Below are 19,465 nucleotides of genomic sequence, written 5' to 3'. Positions count from 1 at the left end.
CCCCAAGTCTTTATTAATTGACAATCTGCCCTTGTAACAATAATTTGTGTAAAAAGGACTAAAAGTTGTTGGTGTTTTACTGCTACCAGTGTTCATTTCTGCTGGAAACTGAAGCCCATTGTATGTATAGGTACGCTTTAACACGTTTTCCCAATGAGCCCATGTTGCTCTCTCTCTCTCTCTCTCTCTCTCTCTCTCTCTCTCTCTCTCTTTCTCTCTGCAAATTGCAGATCAAGGCAGTGAAGCTGCTTTAGAATGAGAGAATCAATTATACCCGTCATCCTGTGGTATAGAGCATTCGTCTTCGGTTTTCACACAAGAGCACTGCTCTCTTTGTACGTAGACTGTTGCTAAGGCTACGGGATGGTGACAGTGTCTCGGTGTGTTGCGAGCAAGAGTCACTTCTTTGACAATGCAGCAGCCTCCACTTTGAATATCCCTGTTGAGTGCCAGTGAATAAAATAAAATTCAAAGTGGTGTATGTCCTTGTGTTCACAGTTATTCCAGTGTTGGTAAATTACTTCAGCTGGATATAAGGACTCTGTGTACACAACAGCAACTGTCTGCAGTCCATTCCCTTCATAATATTTGTTTCTCTTTTCACTCATTTAGCTGCACAACATCATTATATATCATCATATATATATATATATAATATATGTGTGTGTGTATGTGTGTGTGTGCATTTGTATTTACACTGTTTTGGCTCATTATTCATCGTTTTTGGTGTGTATTTTGCGCTACATTTCCTCCCATAAACACGGTAAGTGTCTCTGGTGCCAGTTCTGCAATGCACAAAAGCTCCATATGGCGATTCAGTAGCACGAATATAATAAATTCTTGTAATAATAACTCAATATGAAAACATGCTTTGCTTCAGTGGTTTCTCCTTGGCTGGGTGAAATAGAGGAATGGAATGACTGAATCTTGACAGTGTTCAGTAAATGGTTTCTTTGATGACATTGGTGGAGAAGGTCTGGTTGCTGCAGATGCTGATAGAGTGTCTGGTGAGAACGCGCTTCTGCTTATTATGGCGGCACGGCAAGATTAGGTAGCGAAGCGTGGAAAAAAAAATCTGGCGGTAGTTTGCAGAGACGAGGTTGTAGAGAATGGGGTTGATGGCCGAGCTGACGTAGAAGAGCACATTGGTGACCATGTAGAAGTAGTGGTAGAAATCGAAGAGAGCACTGTGGAAGAGAAAAAAATGTATACTGAGAGAGATGTTGGTGCAGCATGTGAAACATTTTAATCTGAACCAGAATCAGAATTTCATAATAAATAATAAAAATGTTACCAAATATATTATTGCAACCAATTTTAAAGGATTAGTTCATTTTCAAATAAAATTTTCCTGATAATTTACTCACCCCCATGTCATTCAAGATGTTCATGTCTTTCTTTCAACTTACGGAACGAACGCAGCGGCAGTTACATTTGTTCCATAAGTAGAATAGGGAAGGCGTAGGACATTCAGCGTACGCTTTTTGAAGAATACAAAAGTGTGGTTTTGGCGGAAGCACATGTTTAATTCATGTTTAATTCATATCTATTTTAGCTTTCCTTCAAAAACATGCTTTTTCTTTCTCTTTCAATTTCCCCACACCATCAGAAATCTATATTTACAGTAATGTATTTTTAAAGAAATTAATACTCTTCTGAATAAATACTTTTAGTCAGCAAGGATGCATTAAATTGATCAAAAGTTACAGTAAAGACATTTATAATGTTACAAAAGATTTCTATTTCAAATAAATGCTGTTCTTTTGAACTTTTTATTCCTAAAAAAAACAATGTCACAGTTAACACAAAATATTAAGCAGCACAACTGTTTTCAGCATTGATAATAATAATCATAATGTTTCTTGAGCAGCAAATCATCATATTAGAATGATTTCTGAAGGATCATGTGACACTGAAGACTGGAGTAATGATGCTGAAAATTCAGCTTTGATCACAGGAATAAATTATATTTTAAAAATATATTAAAATACAAAACAGTTATTTTAAATTGTAATAATATTTATGTATTTTTGATCAAATAAATGCAGCCTTTGTGACCATGTGTGGACATTTAGAGAGAATGAGCATGTTTATAACATAAATAAAATACATAATATCAATTTTTATGTATTTGCTATATGGCTGATTTAATTTTAAATCTGCTGGACTTTAATGCACTATATTCAATGATTTGTTGTTCTGGAGCATTTTTGTTTCCAAGAGTGTATGAGAGAGAAAGAGGGACAGTTTTGCATAGTGATTTGAGTGTGTGGGTGTAATATTAATGTCAAATGCTTCAAATGAAGGCGGTGTTTGACCCACCCCGGTGCAATCTCATGAATAATTGTATATCCCTTGGGTTCATGTCTCGTCATCGCATTAAAAAAAAAAAAAAAAAGGAAATTGGGTTTTGACTACACTGGGCAGACGTCATATTCATAATCCATTATCCCTGTGATATTTGATCACATCAGGATTATATGAAGCATATCCACAGAAGACAGAACCAGTATGAATCAGCTCAGCGAGAGTATTGGCATTCAATGCAACAATCCTTGCAAAGTTTGACAAACTATTTCTTCATTGGAAGTGCTCATTGTTGTAGTCTGGGAACTTGTAAACAAAACTATCCCTGAAAATTTATTAAAAACCGGTGCTCCCGGAAATTGTGCCAAGTCACCCAATCAGATTAGAGCTTGCTGTTTTCAAAAAGCTCTTACAATTTTTGTGAGCAGTATACATCAGGTATATAATAACTGTCTGTGGACTTTCTTTCTGAGCCTGTAACAATGCCTTATGCATATTGGTAGCGTACCATAAACTTGAATGCCTTAACATCTGCCTGTTCATATGCAAACAAAATGCACAACCTATATTTCTGAAACCTTCAGAGGAAAGAAAAAAGTACACCAAACACCCATCTGCTTTGTAGGCAAATGGACTAAACCATCAGAAAAAATACTTAAGCGACTGGTGTCCCACTGCCCTGTAGCTCTCCAAATATACATTTTGCACCTTTATTTAAAATGTAATGTTTTTTATGACGATTTCAGTCCTCATGCTACACTTCTCAACTGTATTTAAAATCTATTTAATCTTTCAGCTTGAATACCTTTAAAGTATGAATAATGAGTATAATGATTCATATGCAATGTATCTTTAAAGCAGTTAATTTTGGTCATCTGGGTGAAGCTTCTAATGTTCTCCCTAAGGCAACATTGTTTATGAGCCCTGCATGATAAAAAGCTAAACAGCACTGAGAAGAATCATTAATCTGAAAGACAGATTCCTTTCTTTTCTTTTCACTATTTTAATGAATGATGAATGAATTCAGTGGCTGTATAGGCATTTGAGGATATTATACAGCAACCAGGGCATTTATGCAGCAGTTTAATCAATCATATTTAAATGTATACATGCAAGAATCACTTGTCCTGAGTCTCCTCTCAGATTAAATGAAAAGACCTTCAATCGATAAAAGTAAAATGTCAGACTGGCATTACGAGTCTGGTATTAATCCATATTGTCCATATTTGTATTTTGACAATAATCATGTTGATTCACTTGACAACTACTCAATCGTAAAGTCCTTTTTTTTGTCGCCATATAGCTTCTTCATCAAAACCTTAATGCTGCCTTTCCATAATATCTGCCTTTCATATGTTCACTCCTCATCTTTTGATTCTTTCTGCTTTACTAAAACATCAAACATACTACAACATCAAGTACTGCCTCAGCTCACTGGCACATATTAAAGGACTTGCGCTAAGAAAAACAACAACCTTGCAGCTAAAATGCCTAACCACTTGGAAACACAATATCAACCACATAACAACAAACTAAAAACCACCCTGAACATCCTGGAACTGCATAACAACACACAACTACCCCTCAGAACAACACTGCAACCGCATATCAACACACATAAAACAACAAAGAACACCACAGCAAACTCTTAGAAAGACACAAATCCACTTAGAACACCACATTAAAACCACACCACCCTAACTGATGCAGAGCAACACAAAACACCATATAAACTGCATAACGACACACTAAAAACTGCCCTGAACACTCAACTGACAATGACCACTCCGAAGACCATCACGACTATAGATATGTGTACGTAGATTCCACATTCTGCACGTCGAAGCATCCGCCATCTCGAAAACACTAACACTAGCAAATCAATTACATTTCATAGAAAATATCACAGCATAAAGACCACAAGCTATAAATTCCAGACAAAATGGAATAACCTTTAAGAGTTGAGAATGTGCTGCTTTGTGTTTTACAGGTTTTCACAATTGGTAACACACATTTCTTGAAAGCTTCACCCATTTTCTCACAACATTAAACACAAAAGCAAATCTTCAAACTACATTTGCAAAACCACTGACTCTTCTGGCAAAATCAGCCACTAATGAGGCATCTACGTATATACGTATATATCTGTGATCGCAACCACATACCAAGACAACAACCACTTAGCAACTGCATAGCAACACACTGTAGCTTTTATGGGCAAGTACCACTCATATTTCTAAATCTAATTGAAATGACTGTCAAAATACCTTTTTGAGCAAGGATTCAAACATCATGCTTTTCTGGATATTGGGGTGATCTGTGCATCGAATCATAAAAATGTCCCATCACTCATCAGCATATGGTTGAGGAAGTTCACGCAAGCTATGCATGACAACCACAACATAAATCTGTGTGCAGTCAGCCACTGATAAAAATCACATGTACAAGCTCACCTGTTCAGAAGAGTTTGCACCGTGTATGTGCTGCTCTGTGTGAATTATAAGCTGAGTTTAAGAGCATATGGCATAGATTTATCGATCCACCCCCTAAATCATAGAAGAAAACTCCCAGAAATCACTACCACCAGATGCATCATGATTTACGTGCAGTGCTGTTGGTGGGCGCTGCCCAGAACAAAGAATTGATTGTTTAGAGAATTGAGGCTATAACTTTATTTTTTTGTGTGCCTTTCTATGTAATTTATAAGCTTCTTTGTATGTTATTAATAAGCAGCTTGTGGACTTCAGCAACAAAAACAGAGGAATTTGATATTAGTCGGGAATTACAGTTACACTTTTTGTGCATTTATAGAGTGCAACAGTCGGGTTCCAGAAGTTAAAACTTCATTCATTTTCTCCATAGGGAAACGGTAACTTATAAACCTTTAAAGACAGCCTTATTGTAAGCTGTTAATCAATAGCATTTGCTTCTCTTGAAGCCCTCAGCCTGCATTATTTCAACTTAGTTTTAAAATAATTGTTTTAACAATGGAATTCCTGGTGAATAACTACATTACCCATGATGCTGTACAACAATTTCACCAATCAAAGAGTCAAAATGCGCCAAAAGATCTCTTTAGCCGCGCCCGCTCCCACGAGACTGTGAATGATGTAATTGAGTCGGTCTCCTTACACACCCAGATTGGGGAGTATTTGCCCATTCTTCCTTGCAGAATTGCTCAAGTTCTGTGGTGAGCAGCAATGGACTGCTCTCTTCACGTCCATCCACAAATTTTATATTGGATTGTATGACAGGGCTTTGACTTGGCCACTCAAGGAGATTCATCTTCCTTAAGCCATTGCATTGTTCTTTTGGCTGTATGTGTTTTGGAAATTTTCCTCAAGGTTTTCCTCAAGAATTTGGATGTACTTGGCAGCATCCATTTTCTCTTCAATCCTGACCAATCGCCCAGTCCTCGCTGAGAAATACCCCCACAACATAATGCTGCCACCACCATGCTTCGCTGCAGGTGTGGTGTGTTGTGGGTGTTGTGCTGTGTTTGCTTTTCGCCAAATATGACAGTCCAAAAAGGTCAATTTTGGTCTCATCAGACCATAGCACCTTCTGCCAGATGGCATCAGTCTTCCAGGTTTGTTTTTGCATAGCGCAAACAAGACTGAGTGTGGCACTTTTTCTGGAAAAAAAGCTTCTTCCTTGCCATCCTGCCATACAGGCCAGCTTTGTGTAAAGCTTGTGAGGTAGTTGTCACATGCACAGACTGACCAGTCCCAGCCATAAAGCCTTGTAAGTCCTTGAAAGTTGTCTTTTGTCTCTTGGTAGATTTTCTGATCAATGTCCTCCTGGCTCGGTCATCAAGTTTGGACGGATGGCCTGATCTTGGCAATGTGTTGGTGGTGCCATACACTTTCCACTTCTTAACGATGCTCTGAACAGTGCTCAGAAGGATAGCTGATGCTGGTGTTCGATCTAGAAGTTGATTGGTTGCCAAGTATAATGGTATACTTTAAGGGGCTGATCACTTTACCAAACCAGGAATTTAAATAATTTATATTTATATATATATATATATATATATATATATATATATATATATATATATATATATATTTATACAACAGTTCTGTCTGGTTCTCGAATCTGATTGGCTGATAGCCATGCGATATTTCAGTGATAACAGCACTCCTACTGCCTTTTCACCGTTTGTATCACTCCGCTTGAAGTGACCGTCATGGCGGCCGATCAAATCAACCGTAATTTTTACAAATACTACTCCTTGTACCACGAACTGTAGTTTTAATAGCTTTTTAGGCGAGAATGTAGTTGTTTAGACCTGAAATATGTGACTCATATTTAATTACACCGCCTATTTTAAAATTTGTTTTGACGTTTTCGGAGATGCGATCTCGAGTGCGTCAGCGGGCGTTCAGTGCTTCTGTAACCGCCGAGAACAGCTTCATCTCGGCCAGTGACTCGGGGATTTGCCGCTGGCTCTTATAGTGGTTAAACACGAGACATAATTCAATTTGGGTACATAGAACGGGCAATCTTTGGTCTTATTAATCTATTATTTGTTCCAGAGCAAGTCGAATTGTGCTATATTAAATTTGATAATAATAAACGTTACGTTACATCCTTATATAGCACATTGACTACAACTAGACGGGACATATCAGACTCTTCTCCGCTCTTTAAATACGTAAAGCATTAAACTTTATAAACATATGGTTTTTTGAGTAAAGAAAACGCTTTACTATTTTTTTTTTCAAACATCAGATCTTTATTTACCTTTGCATTGCATAGAGGAGATGTCCAAACTGTGTGCACACTTCATTCAGAGGGGAGGCGGATTGATGAGGTTTGATTGACAGTTTGAGGATCCAATGGAGTTAGGAGGATTTGTCACACGCTCTTTAAAATCCTTTTCATTCGTTAAATATTTGTAAAACCCACATTCCAGCGTAAATGGTGACCTTTTTTTTTTTTTAATAGCTAGTGCTTTATGTTTGTTTGACTGAACTGTACAGTTGTGCTTATATGTTGTTCAATAAATATTATTTTATATAAATATGTCCATTAAGTAATATGGATTGAGTGAACATTACATTAATAATCCATTAGATGGCGGCAACACTTTACAGGAGAATTAGTCAGGGAGTCACAAGAGATTTTTAAATTGAAAGGAACTTTGCAAAAGGAAGTTTTTTTTTAGCGCTGTGGTGTTATGGAAAATTCCCAAAGCTGAAAAAAAGAAAAATACAAAGATCGCTTACCTCAGCGGACATTCAAACGGACTTGTATAAAGGATGTAATATTATGGACATGGACTTGATGAATGAATGTAATGCAATATACCAGACACAGGTAATAGCCTACTCTCTCTCTCTCTCTCTCTCTCTCTCTCTCTCTAATACTGTAGAAAATTCAATGTGTTTCAATGAAGCAACTCAACGTTCCTTCGTTACTAGTTCTGAAGTGACGTTTTAGAGTTAGTAACGGCGGCTTGGTCCAACTGTCAAATTGAGATTTTAATCCGTGGCGGAAGGAAGTAGTGCTGCACAAAAGAGGGTTTTAAAGACACTCCGTTGTTGTTCTTATTTATTTACACACTCGTGCCGTCGAACTGTTGTATAAACGCGATATCACACGAGTAGCCGTGCGATATGGCTGTATATCAGCACGCTGTGATTCATCCGTAGGCCTGATATACAGCCATATCGCACGCCTACTCGTGTGATATTGCTCATATATATATAAAATCAACATTTTTAAATATGTAGTTTTAGATTTATCCAATGTTGATTATGGTGTTCGCCATTCCTTAAAGGGATTGTAATTCTTTCCCTAACTAAAGCTGTTAAGTGCACAAGTAACTTGGTATTTTAAGTACCTTTGTATTTTTGTCTGATTTTCAAATACTTCTTTTGCTTCAAACTAAAGTTTGTAAAGTTATGATTCACTTCATAGCTGGTTGACTTAGTTCATTGCTTTTAACTCTATAGCTAAGACTTTTTTGAAATCCCTATGGGAAAAAATACTTCCGGAACCAACGCCACAGAAAAAGTGGGCCGGCACTCTATATTCTCAGTATGTGTGCATTGTCCAATAGAAAGTGCAAATCAAAGATTTGACAGAATGTTTTATATTTGAAGTTTCATTTGATTTTTATTGTATTATGATTTTTTTTAAAACTGAAACTCACTGTGTCCATTCAGTGACATAGCAGTACATTAGTCTTCGAGCATGGTACGGCAACCAGCACACCACAAAAGCAATGACCACGGCACCTGTGGAGAATGAAATAAAAGAGAAATAATAGGTAAAACAGTCATAATGTGCAGTAAATGAACAGTTTTTAAGAGCACTGCTGGTGGATTCAGCATGTAATAGTCACATTTGGTAGGAACAGATGACTAATTTGTTTCCTGACAGAAATTAATTTTGTATCTGACATTTTTTTCTTATCTGTCTCACTCTATTCTTTTACCAATACCATTTCAATTCATCCACCCCTTCAGGTCTGATCCAAGTCGAGCACTAATCTCTGTTGTATCTTTGTATGAGACTCTTGACTAGAGGCACAAGGCTATTGATCTCTCATAAGCTTGAGCATAGGGCGTAGCGTAAGCTTTGTGAACTGCGAGAGTTTTACACTCTCTTCGTAAGTTGAATACAGAAGGCGGTCTGGTGGAAGCTAGATAATTTACTTCATAACTTGCTAAATATGGATTTTTTTTTTTTTTTTTTTACACAAACACTTTGCATTGCTTCAGAAGGACTTTATTAACCCCCGGAGCCATGTGGAGTATGTTTATGATGGTTGGAGACTCTTTCTTCAGCTTCATAACCGTTGGTCCCGTTCATTGCCATTATAAAGTTGGATCCTGGATGCGTCAGGATATTTATTAATATTCTCAGATTTTGTTCATCAGAAAGAAGAAATATACACCTAGGATAGCTTGAGGGTGAGTAAAGCTTGGGCTAATCTATATTTCAAAGTGAACTAATCCTTTAAAGGGAACCACTGGTATTAACTTGTATGGCTTAATTTAACATAAATGATGTCTGTTACTGAAATATGTAGTAGAAAACCCATGAAAGATTGACGTTATTCAAAAAGCACAGTGCGTTCTATGTTGATGACATCAAATGGTTGCTCTCACTGAGCTTCTGACACTGTCCTATTGCTATTTTTACCGCAACACACAGTATATATACGGAATATACTGTAATATACGATGCCACATTGTGCAGCTTTTGGTTGTCATTTTCAGTCAATGAGCCACAAGAGAAGCGATGTAAGTCTTCACTGCTCTACTAGTGAGGGAAAACAGGAGCGGCATTTGGTTAAAGCACACACTTATATCCATCGCCAACTGTAGCTCTTTCAGCTGTGGTCTTCTAAAAGCCTCAAAGTCATCAGGGCTAAAGTGAAGAGAACAAAGACGCGGTTCTTTAGGAAGTTTCATTCTTCACAACTTCCCATTCTTTTCTCCTCTTATCACTAGTAAAGCAGTGAAGACTTACATCGCTTCTCTTGTGATGAATTACAACCAAAAGCGTTGTATATTATATTCAGAGTTGTGTTGCATTAAAAATAGCCATAGAGTAATGTAAGTAGCTGACAGAGAGCAACCATTTGACGTCATCAACATAGAACACACACAGCGCCCATTGTCCAAAACGGTTCAAATATGTCATGGATTTTTTAAATAATGTAAATCTTTCATGAGTTTTCTACTAGATATTTCAGTTAGAGACATCATTTACGTTATATTAAGCCATGCAAGTCTTAACACCAGGGGTTCCCTTTAAGATGGCTTCAACATTATGGGCGTTATTCATGAAACACAAGCAGAATTAATGTAAATTGTTTGTACAACCATTCATATGCAAGTGGTCATACTGTCACACAGTTGAATGTGACAATTTACACATGGATGGCTTCATGATCTGTTTGCATAGCAATTTGTTTTGTCTAACTGCAGTAAAGCTGTTTCGAAAAGGGAATGAAATGTGGAATAATTTTCTAATCTGCCCATTGACATGAACCTTCTGAACGAACCAATTCACTACAATCAACCATTGAGGACAAACTGACTCTCTAGAATGTTTCTGATTTAACACTGCGACATATGAGCACAGTCACGTTACTGAAAATATATAAGTTATTAGCGTCAGCATCAAACTTTTATTGGAAGTGTGCAGCACAATAGCAAATCATTTGTTGTGACTGTATTTACCAGAACTATGGAGAATATTGGCTTTGTAGGTGATTTCAAATCAGTTTCACTAGTCAAGCACCAATTCACCTCAAACAAATCCAATCAGCTCCATGTATATCTCTCTGTGCCAAAACAGAGAAGTGCTAAAACATAGCCATTTAATTTTTTCTGGATCAAACTAGTCGCCCATTTGTCACACAGATGGTGATTTAAATGGCTGTGCGTGTATAAGTGTGTGTTTGTCTGAAGGAGAGAGATTTATGGAGGTATTCCTCTTCCCTTTGAAATGTCAGCAGAAATGCTGACTCATATAACCTCCGCTTTTGTGAATTATATCAACAAGAGACCTTCTGTTTTGATCTGCTTTTCCTGAAGGATTAAATCTCGCTCATGGTATTCTAGTTACCCACATCGAATTTGTATTTCTTTATATGAGGCTAGAAGCAATTAAAAGATAAAGCCCCAGAGAGGGAAGCTGGAGACAGATAAATGTTGGTCTGAGTTTGTTTCTTTTGAAAATGGAAATCTGTCTCAGTTATCAGGGGTTTCCCCAGCAGCAATCACTTTAGAGTCTAAGTGTTGTCCTTGCTTTTGATCATTTATTCAGTGACATGAAAATACTGAACAGTAAAATAATTGCAAAAGCAAAAATTGCTTATCAGAGGTCTCTGCCCCCAGTGCTAACATTAGAATAAAAGCTTTTTCCTTTGATAACATAACATTATTGTAAATGTTCCTCTTCTCGATTCAGCAATGCCGACTGCTTTAGACATTTTGGCTGTAACGCTTTGCCTGCGGTTAATTCAAATCCTTCAGTGCCACTCCAAATGATCTTGTTTTCTTTGATGAATTTCATTTTCTCCTCATTCCACCTGTCTATCTCCTTATCTTATCACTAATGGAGCAGTGAATGAGTAAGTCACCCTATATCTGAAATGTTAATGTGTCAGGACAATGTTGGCACACAGCCATGGATGAGTTTTTTGAAATTCAGTCATGGACACACATTTGTCTGATTAGCTTTGAAATGAAAAGCTGAATGAAGTCATTTGAATACTTACAGGTGTGATATATATGTGTGTTTTTCAATAGTCTTTATTCTCAAAGTCTAGCTGATCCCACTCCTCCCAATAGCTTTGGATTTATAAAGAAACATAAATACAGATCAGCGACAGATCTCACAGAAGAGGATTATGTTTCTACACAGCAGCACCGTCGACATACATAAATGTGTACAGCATACAAACACGTTGCCTACACAATAATGCTGTATTTTCAGTGAGTCTCAGGAGCTGAGTGAAGAAATAAATAAGCTTTTCTATTCCATGTCTTTGTATCAGTATGTGTAGTTTTCATTTGAAATCAGTAGATGCATAAAAACATTCACAAATGGCAAAAATCTTGCCCAGTGCCATGCTTTGATAAGACCTAATTAGTTCTATTATTTTTGGTTGTGAATATGGTAATTAGGCAGAGCTATTGAGTATTTTGTCCATTAAATTGTGCCCCCAACCCACCTTCGTTCTTAGTTTCATTTAGCAGATTAAGACTCATTAACTAAATGCAAAAAGTTGAATTATTCATAGAGCTTGTGTAAAGCATATTTGTGAGAGAAATTGCAAATGAAACAAAATGGTGTGTAATATCTTGTGCAAAGTAATTATTAGCATCTGAAAAGGACCAGAGATGGAACTTCCTCTTTTCAGTCAGAGTGACGCTTCCTGCCACAGTTCCTGCACAGGGTCAAGATGAGCACATAATCACATTGCAAGCCAATGAGAATAGATCTCCCTCTCTCTCTTTCACTCTCTCTTACAAAAGAGAGTCCATATCTACTGTCTGTCTGTCTTGTTGTTTGACTTTGTGTCTCCTAAATGCTGTCCTACAGTCAGATCCCATCCTTCAGGACATTTGTATTTCTTAAATACAAGTCACTGAGATGATATGGCAAGAGATATGCCCTCAACGGTGAAATGTCCTTAAAAAGTATTGGAAAAAATGCAATGGTGGCTTAACAACATTAAATATAACTTGACATCAAGAAGAATGAGCCGAAACCAAGCAACTTTATGGGCCCTATTTTAACGAAGTGTAAAGCGCACGGCGCAGGTGCACTCAGGGAGTGTCCAAATCCACTTTTGCTATTTTAACGACGGTCCATGCGCCGGGGCGCATTTTTGAAATGGGTTGTCCCTATTCTCTTAATGAGAAATGGGCGTAACGTTCAATAAACCAATCAGAGTGTCATCTCCCATTCCCTTTAAGAGCGAGATGCACTCGCGCCATGGCGGATTGATATTTACATGGCCTACACGCGATGAGTCAGTTAATATATATGTGAGTGTATTGGCACGATTGTTCAATTAATTAGCCAATTTCGTTCATCATTATAAGTAGTAATAGGCTGAATTGAATTCTAATACACGCAATGACTATTCATCATTACATTTTTATATTTATGTAGCCTACACAATAATATTCTTTTACACTGTAATCCTTTTGTTTTTAATATTTGGCATGTTTGTGTGATGCGCATTGTGTGTAATAAGCAAAGTCGACATGCACTGTGGACGCGCCCAGAGGCGCAGTTTCTACCAACGCGCTCTAACAAAAAAATATTGAGCCATTGACTTTAGACTTTAGACCAGGTTTGAGTTGGTCTATGGCACAGTCTATTTTCAGCTCCTTAAAATAGCAATGCGCCTGAACACACCTCTTTTTTAGACCAGCACGCCCATGGGCGCACTAACTGGTGCAAATGCATTTACTAATGTAAGGATGTGGCGCTGAACGGGAAAACGCGAACGCAAACTAGCAAACACACTTGCGCTGCGCCTTGCGTCGCATTGCACCGGGTGTATTATAGGGCCCTATATGTGAAACATACTTCTTCATGGTTACTTATACTTCTATGTTACAATTTATATGGCCATCATCATATTTGACATATTTGATAGAGTATTTACTGATAGTTTTTAACTTTTATATACAGCTATGGAAAAAATTAAGAGACCACTTAACATTGATTTCTGAACTTGGAGTGGTCTCTTAATTTTTTCCATAGCTGTATATATATTTTTATGTATAGCTTTAATTCATTTTTATTTGAGATTTACTAATTTTAGTACTACAACCTCAACTTATTTATTTCAGTTAGTTGCCAAGACAACATTTTTAATTTTCTTTTTTAATAAGTTTTTGTTATCTAATATTTTATTGTATTTCATTTTATTTCAGCTTTTTTTTTTTTTTTCAATTGACAAATTTTTTTGATAGATTTAGTTTTAGTTAACAATAACAACACTGATGAGCACATATAACACTAATATGGAGTTTTGTAATGAAGATGCAGTGGTTCTGTGGCCCTTTCTCTCTTTCATTAGAGAATGCAGAACATCACCATAACTTTGAATAACTTGACTTCTTTGGATGTCTCACTAAGTGCCTGCTTTGGATCCAGTTCAAGAATGAAAGTGAGCAATTCTGTTTCTGAATTTCCCTCCATACGAATTCATATTCATTTGATGTAGAAGTGAGTGGAGCCGACATTAGATAAATTGAGAAGAATGGATAAAAGTGCTGCCAACACTCTCTGACCCTGTACGAACCTGCCGGGTCCTCTGCAGTTTGCTTTAATTAGAGTCTTTTAGTTAGCAATTTGCATGCTCTTACATCAACTATGGATCACCTCACCCACTCACGCTGTCACAGTGACAGATGAAGTGTTTTAGGGGCAAATTACTTGATTCCTAGCAAACTCTGCTAGATCTATCAGTGCATGATCGGAAATGGTGAGGTTAGAAGGTGAACAACATATGGAAATGATTGTTTAAAGTTAGGTCAAGTGTGAGAGAACACGCATTTCAGAGGGAAAACAAACTCTTAAATGCATGGATCCACAGACAATATTTCATAACTGAGCTTTTACACATATACTCGCACACAGAGGTGTGATTCATTTGTTGTTTTTTGAGGGGGCACTAATGGCAGGATGACATGAACACCTGCTTATATATTTATTTATTTACATTCACCTATAATAGTAATACGCCATGCATTACGTAATCACGTTGGAAAGGTCACGCGGTAGGGTGAAAAACTCTAATTTTTCTCATTTTCTCCATCTCATTTTCTCCTCCAACTTTGAAGACTATACATTTAATTGACACTAATAACTTTAGTCTTTTTGTGTTGCAGTGTAACTGCATTTTGCATGAAATACTTCATTTCATGTCATGTGATCCCCTCAGTTCATTAAATGATTCAGGTTACACTTGGTGCCCTTAAGGTGCTTCTGACACATTAACATTCACATCACATTCACATCAAACACTCTTATGATGCAGCAAATTAAATGAACAATGGGTTTTACAAATGATTGTCTCCCCCATGGTGCTGAAAGCTGGTGTGAGAGCAGTCAACAGTCTTACACCGGTACAATGACCCTTTAATGGAAGCTGCAGTCAACTGGCAAAACAAACTGCATTGTTCCCTGTAGAGTACATATCTCAACTGCACCTCTAATGGAAAAATGCATGTTCTTCCTGTTTATTATAAGTCCAAAGTGACTTGAATGGCTTTGTAAATTAAATTGAATAGCTCTGGCAGTACATATTTTAGCTCCCGTCTATCAAATCATCCCCTTGTTAGACCAATACAAAACATTTTCTAAATCCAAACTCCCATAAAAATCACAGAAAGTGGTGTGGGAGTAAACATAATTTTCACTGCACATACAGTATGTTTTCATGTTTTCAAATAGAGCTGTTTATAGAAGCAAATAAGGCAGTATACAGAGCCTGTGCAGTGTATTCTGAGCTTTATAATAGATGTTGTTTGTGATAAACATGTATGTTACTCAGACTTGTCCCTGTATTTTCTATCAGGATATAAATGTTTTTCATTGTGAAGAGTTTATGGCCATATTCACCTAAAGAGAGACTGCACTGGGTTAAATGAGAGAACCAAGCTCTTATTAACATTCTGTTCATTGATCAACAGAAAGCTACTAAAGACATATTTAAAACAATTCATGTGACTACAGTGGTTCAACCTTAATGTTATGAAGCGACGAGAATACTTGAACCACTGTAGTCACATGATCTGTTTTAAATATGTCTTTAGCAGCTTTCTGGGCATTGAAAGTGTTAATTATCTTGCTGTCAATGGAGGCCTCACTGAGCCATCAGATTTCATTAAAAATATCTTAATTTGTGTTCTGAAGATGAATGAAGGTCTTACGGGTGTGAAACAACATGAGGTTGGGTGAACTAACCCTTCAATGCTTTTGATAGCATCTCTATAATAAGGGTAAATTAAAGCTGTTGCTCATAGACAGAGAAGACTGTTTGTCCTGTAGGTGTGTGCGTTTTTGTTGTAATCTGTGGAGGTTTCCAGTTGAACTGAATGCCAGATTCCTACCAAAATCCCCACCACTAATACATAGACTGACCACCTGATGCAAAGCACATTGCATTGAACATTCATTTTTGTCAAGGGACCATGGTAATGATATAATTTTCTCATCAAGGCTGCATTTATTTGATCAAAAATACAGTAAAAGCAGTAATATTGTGAAATGTTATTTCAGTTTAAAATAACTTTTCTATTTGAATATATTTTTGTCATGTATTCCTGTCATGGAAAAGCATCAGAAATCATTCTATTATGACTGGCTTTGTGGTCCAGGGTCCATAAGTCACACGGGTATATTTGTAGCAATAGCCAACAATACATTGTATGGGTCAAAATTATCAAATTTTTTTAATGCCAAAAATCACTAGGATATTAAGTAAATATCTGTCGCGGAGTCACAACCATCACAAACACCAATCAACCCATCATCACCAGATCCGCCCACTCGTTCACTTTCCCCAGAGTTCTGATTCGTCTCACCTGCACTTCCTCATCAAATCACCCCATATAGAGGGTATGCATCGACATCACTTTCCCGCTGGACACTCTCCCTCAGCTGGACTGAGTGGCAAAAGAACCTGCTGCATGACTGGATTTAACAGGGGAAACTGCGAAAATTCGAGTAAAACAAACGATTACACTAAAGATTGGACTCGAAAGTGTTCCTTGCAACTTGTCAAATAAACCTAATCCATGGATATTGACATGCAGCCAGGAGTCGTGTTTCCTGACATTTACGTTATATGCCTGTTATCGATGCCGGGAAATACATAAAGCAAATCTGCCTGTGAATATTTTATATAACTACAATATAGGTAACGTTAGGTTTAAATCCGCGTAATCACTTATATCAATGTTATATCGTCATATTGTCCAGCCCTAAAACATATATAGTTTTATAGTTTTTGTCAGTTTATTTAAAAACACCCAATTATGCAGAATATAAGATGGAAAATATCTAACTGATGAGTAGAGTAAACCCTGCCTTCAGAACTGTCTAGAAGCTGTCATTAGATCCTCAGTCCCTCGCTCTTCCTTCCGGTCCGATCCTGTCAAACCTGCTGTTCCTCTGTGAGTAAGGTGAAGATTCCTTCTGAATATAGGGTGTTCTAGGATGCCTTCAGCAAACGGTTGGCTACTAAATTACCACCACATCAAGCTTGGGACCATATTGACCTGCTACCTGGGGCTACTCTGCCTAAGGCAGACTTTACCCATTGTCCATCCTGGAACAGAAGGCAGAGCTGATGCCTTATCTCAACTTCATCAACCTGAATCTGAATCTCCGGAGCCCATTTTCCATCCAGCCATGATCGTCAGTCCCATTCAGTGGTCCATCGACGCCCAGATCATGCAGGCCACCCACTCCAAGCCTGCTCTGCCGGGAGGTCCTGAGGGGCTTCTCTACGTTCCATCAGCACTTCATCAGCCGCTCATGGACTTGGCTCATTCCTCTCCGTGAACTGGACATCAGGGTAGTAATTGTACCCTCTCGCTCTTACGTCATTGTTACTGGTGGCCCTCCATGACCCAGGACATCTTGACATTTGTCAAGAGCTGCTGAGTCTGTGCCATCTCCAATACACCACACAGTCTTCCAGAAGGTAAGCTTGTTCCACTGCCTGTCCCACAACGACCATGGTCTTAACTGACCTCCCCCCTTCTGACCAAAACACATGCGTGTTTGTCATTGTCATTGTCGCTTCTCCAAAGCCTGTAAACTTATACCGCAGAGAGGCCTACCTACTGCCTTCGAAGCACTCTTCCAGAATGTATTCTATCATTTTGGTTTACCTGAAGACATCGTATCCAACTGAGGTCCACAATTCATCTCCAGAGTGTGGAAAGCATTCTTCAAGCTTCTTGGAGTATCTGTCAGCCTCACCTCGGGTTACAATTCCCAAACCAATGGCCAGACGGAGCGGAAGATCCAGGAAATCAGGAGGTATCTGCGGTCCTACTGCCACCAGAACCAAGACAGCTGGAGCCGATTCCTCCCCTGGGTGTGTGAATATGCCCAAAATTCCCTCAGGCAATCCCCCACCGAACTCGCACCGTTCCAGTTTATGCTCGGATACAAACCTCCTCAGTTCCCCTGGTCCAGTGAACCATCGAAGGTTCCAGCTGACAATCATTGGTTCCAACAGAGCGAGTGGATGTGGGACTCTGCACACGTGCATCTCCAACAGGCAGTGCGGAGACACGAGACATGCTGATGCCCGCCAGACACCTACTCCGTCATACCAACCTGGCCAGAAAGTATGGTTATCCACCCGCGACATCTGTCTCCGTCTGCCCTGCTGTAAGCTGAGTCCCCGTTACGTAGGTACATTCACAATACAGAGGCAGATCAACGAAGTTACCTTCCAACTCAACTTACCACCACACTACAGAATCTCACCTTCATTTCACATCTCCCTGTTAAATCCCTTCACTGAACCCTTGTCTTTTCCCCTCTCAGGATCTGGTGATGCTGAGGTACCTCCTCCTCCGGAGCTGGCCGACAAGGAGGTCATCTACCGGGTCCGCTCCATCCTCGACTCACGGGCCAATCGACTGGAGTACCTCATAGACTGGGAGGGTTACAGCCCTGAGGAACGATCCTGGGTTGCCCGTGATGATGTTTTGGATCCATCTCTTCTCACCCAGTTCCATAATGACCATCCTGATCGTCCAGCACCTAGAGGCCAATGTAGGCCCTGTCGTCAGGAGCCGCCCATGGAGGTGGGGGTACTGTCACGGAGTCACAACCATCACAAACACCAACTAACCCATCATCACCAGATCCGCCCACTCGTTCACTTTCCCAAGAGTTCTGATTCGTCACACCTGCACTTCATCAAATCACCCCATATAAGCCGTAACATCCTGCAGTCCATTGTCTGGTCTCATCGTTTAGAAGTACAGACCCCTTATCTGCTACTCTTCTGAGTACTTAGCTGATCCTCCGTGTCCCGTCTTCAGTCATCCGTCTTCTGTCGTCTGCTCCAAGCCTGCTGTGTGTCCATTCTCTGCCAGTGTGCACCAGCAAGGACATTTCTGTTAATTGCCAGCTAAGTTACCAGTTGATTTTCATATGCAACTGGTATATGAAATATGACACCCTTGATGAATAGAAAGTTAAAAAGAAAAGTATTTATTTGAAATATAAATCTTTTGTAACATTATAACATCTTTACTGCAACTTTTAATCAATTTATTGTATCCTTACTGAATTAAACTATTAAAAAAACTTACTGACCCCAAATGTTTGGTAGTGTAAGATCACTTTTAAACTACTTAAAACTGCAGACAGTCACACACTGGCTAGAAATTATAAACCACAAAAGATGCTTGACACAGAAGAACGATGAAAACACATTTAATAAACACCAGGAATGTTACAGAGAGAGAGAGAAAACAGCACAAAACTTCAACACAGTACAGACAAAGATGGAGGGTTCAAATATACAAGATGAGTACCAGGTGAAACACTAATCAATGAAACAATGAATAACTATGGAAACTAATTAAACAGAAACTAAACAAACAGGAACTGAATACAGGCAAAACAAGACAAA

At 38.4% G+C, this 19,465-nt stretch overlaps 1 protein-coding gene across 1 annotated transcript in view; it reads right to left on the bottom strand.

Moving 5' to 3' along the window:
* Positions 1-937: 937 nt before the first annotated feature.
* ntsr1 (neurotensin receptor 1 (high affinity)) overlaps positions 938-19,465 on the bottom strand; it is a 39,923-nt gene continuing 21,395 nt past the window's right edge. The window contains exons 3-4 of the mRNA XM_067372189.1: positions 8,468-8,552; positions 938-1,187 (exon numbers count right to left, since the gene is read on the bottom strand). Of these exons, the coding sequence (XP_067228290.1) occupies positions 938-1,187; positions 8,468-8,552 (335 nt within the window). The remainder of the gene's footprint in view (positions 1,188-8,467; positions 8,553-19,465) is intronic.

Source organism: Chanodichthys erythropterus, chromosome 20 (genome assembly GCF_024489055.1).
Source record: "Chanodichthys erythropterus isolate Z2021 chromosome 20, ASM2448905v1, whole genome shotgun sequence".
Lineage (NCBI taxonomy): Eukaryota > Metazoa > Chordata > Actinopteri > Cypriniformes > Xenocyprididae > Chanodichthys > Chanodichthys erythropterus.
The sequence above is the reverse complement of the archived record's forward strand: the minus strand, read 5'-3'. Positions and strand labels throughout refer to the sequence as shown.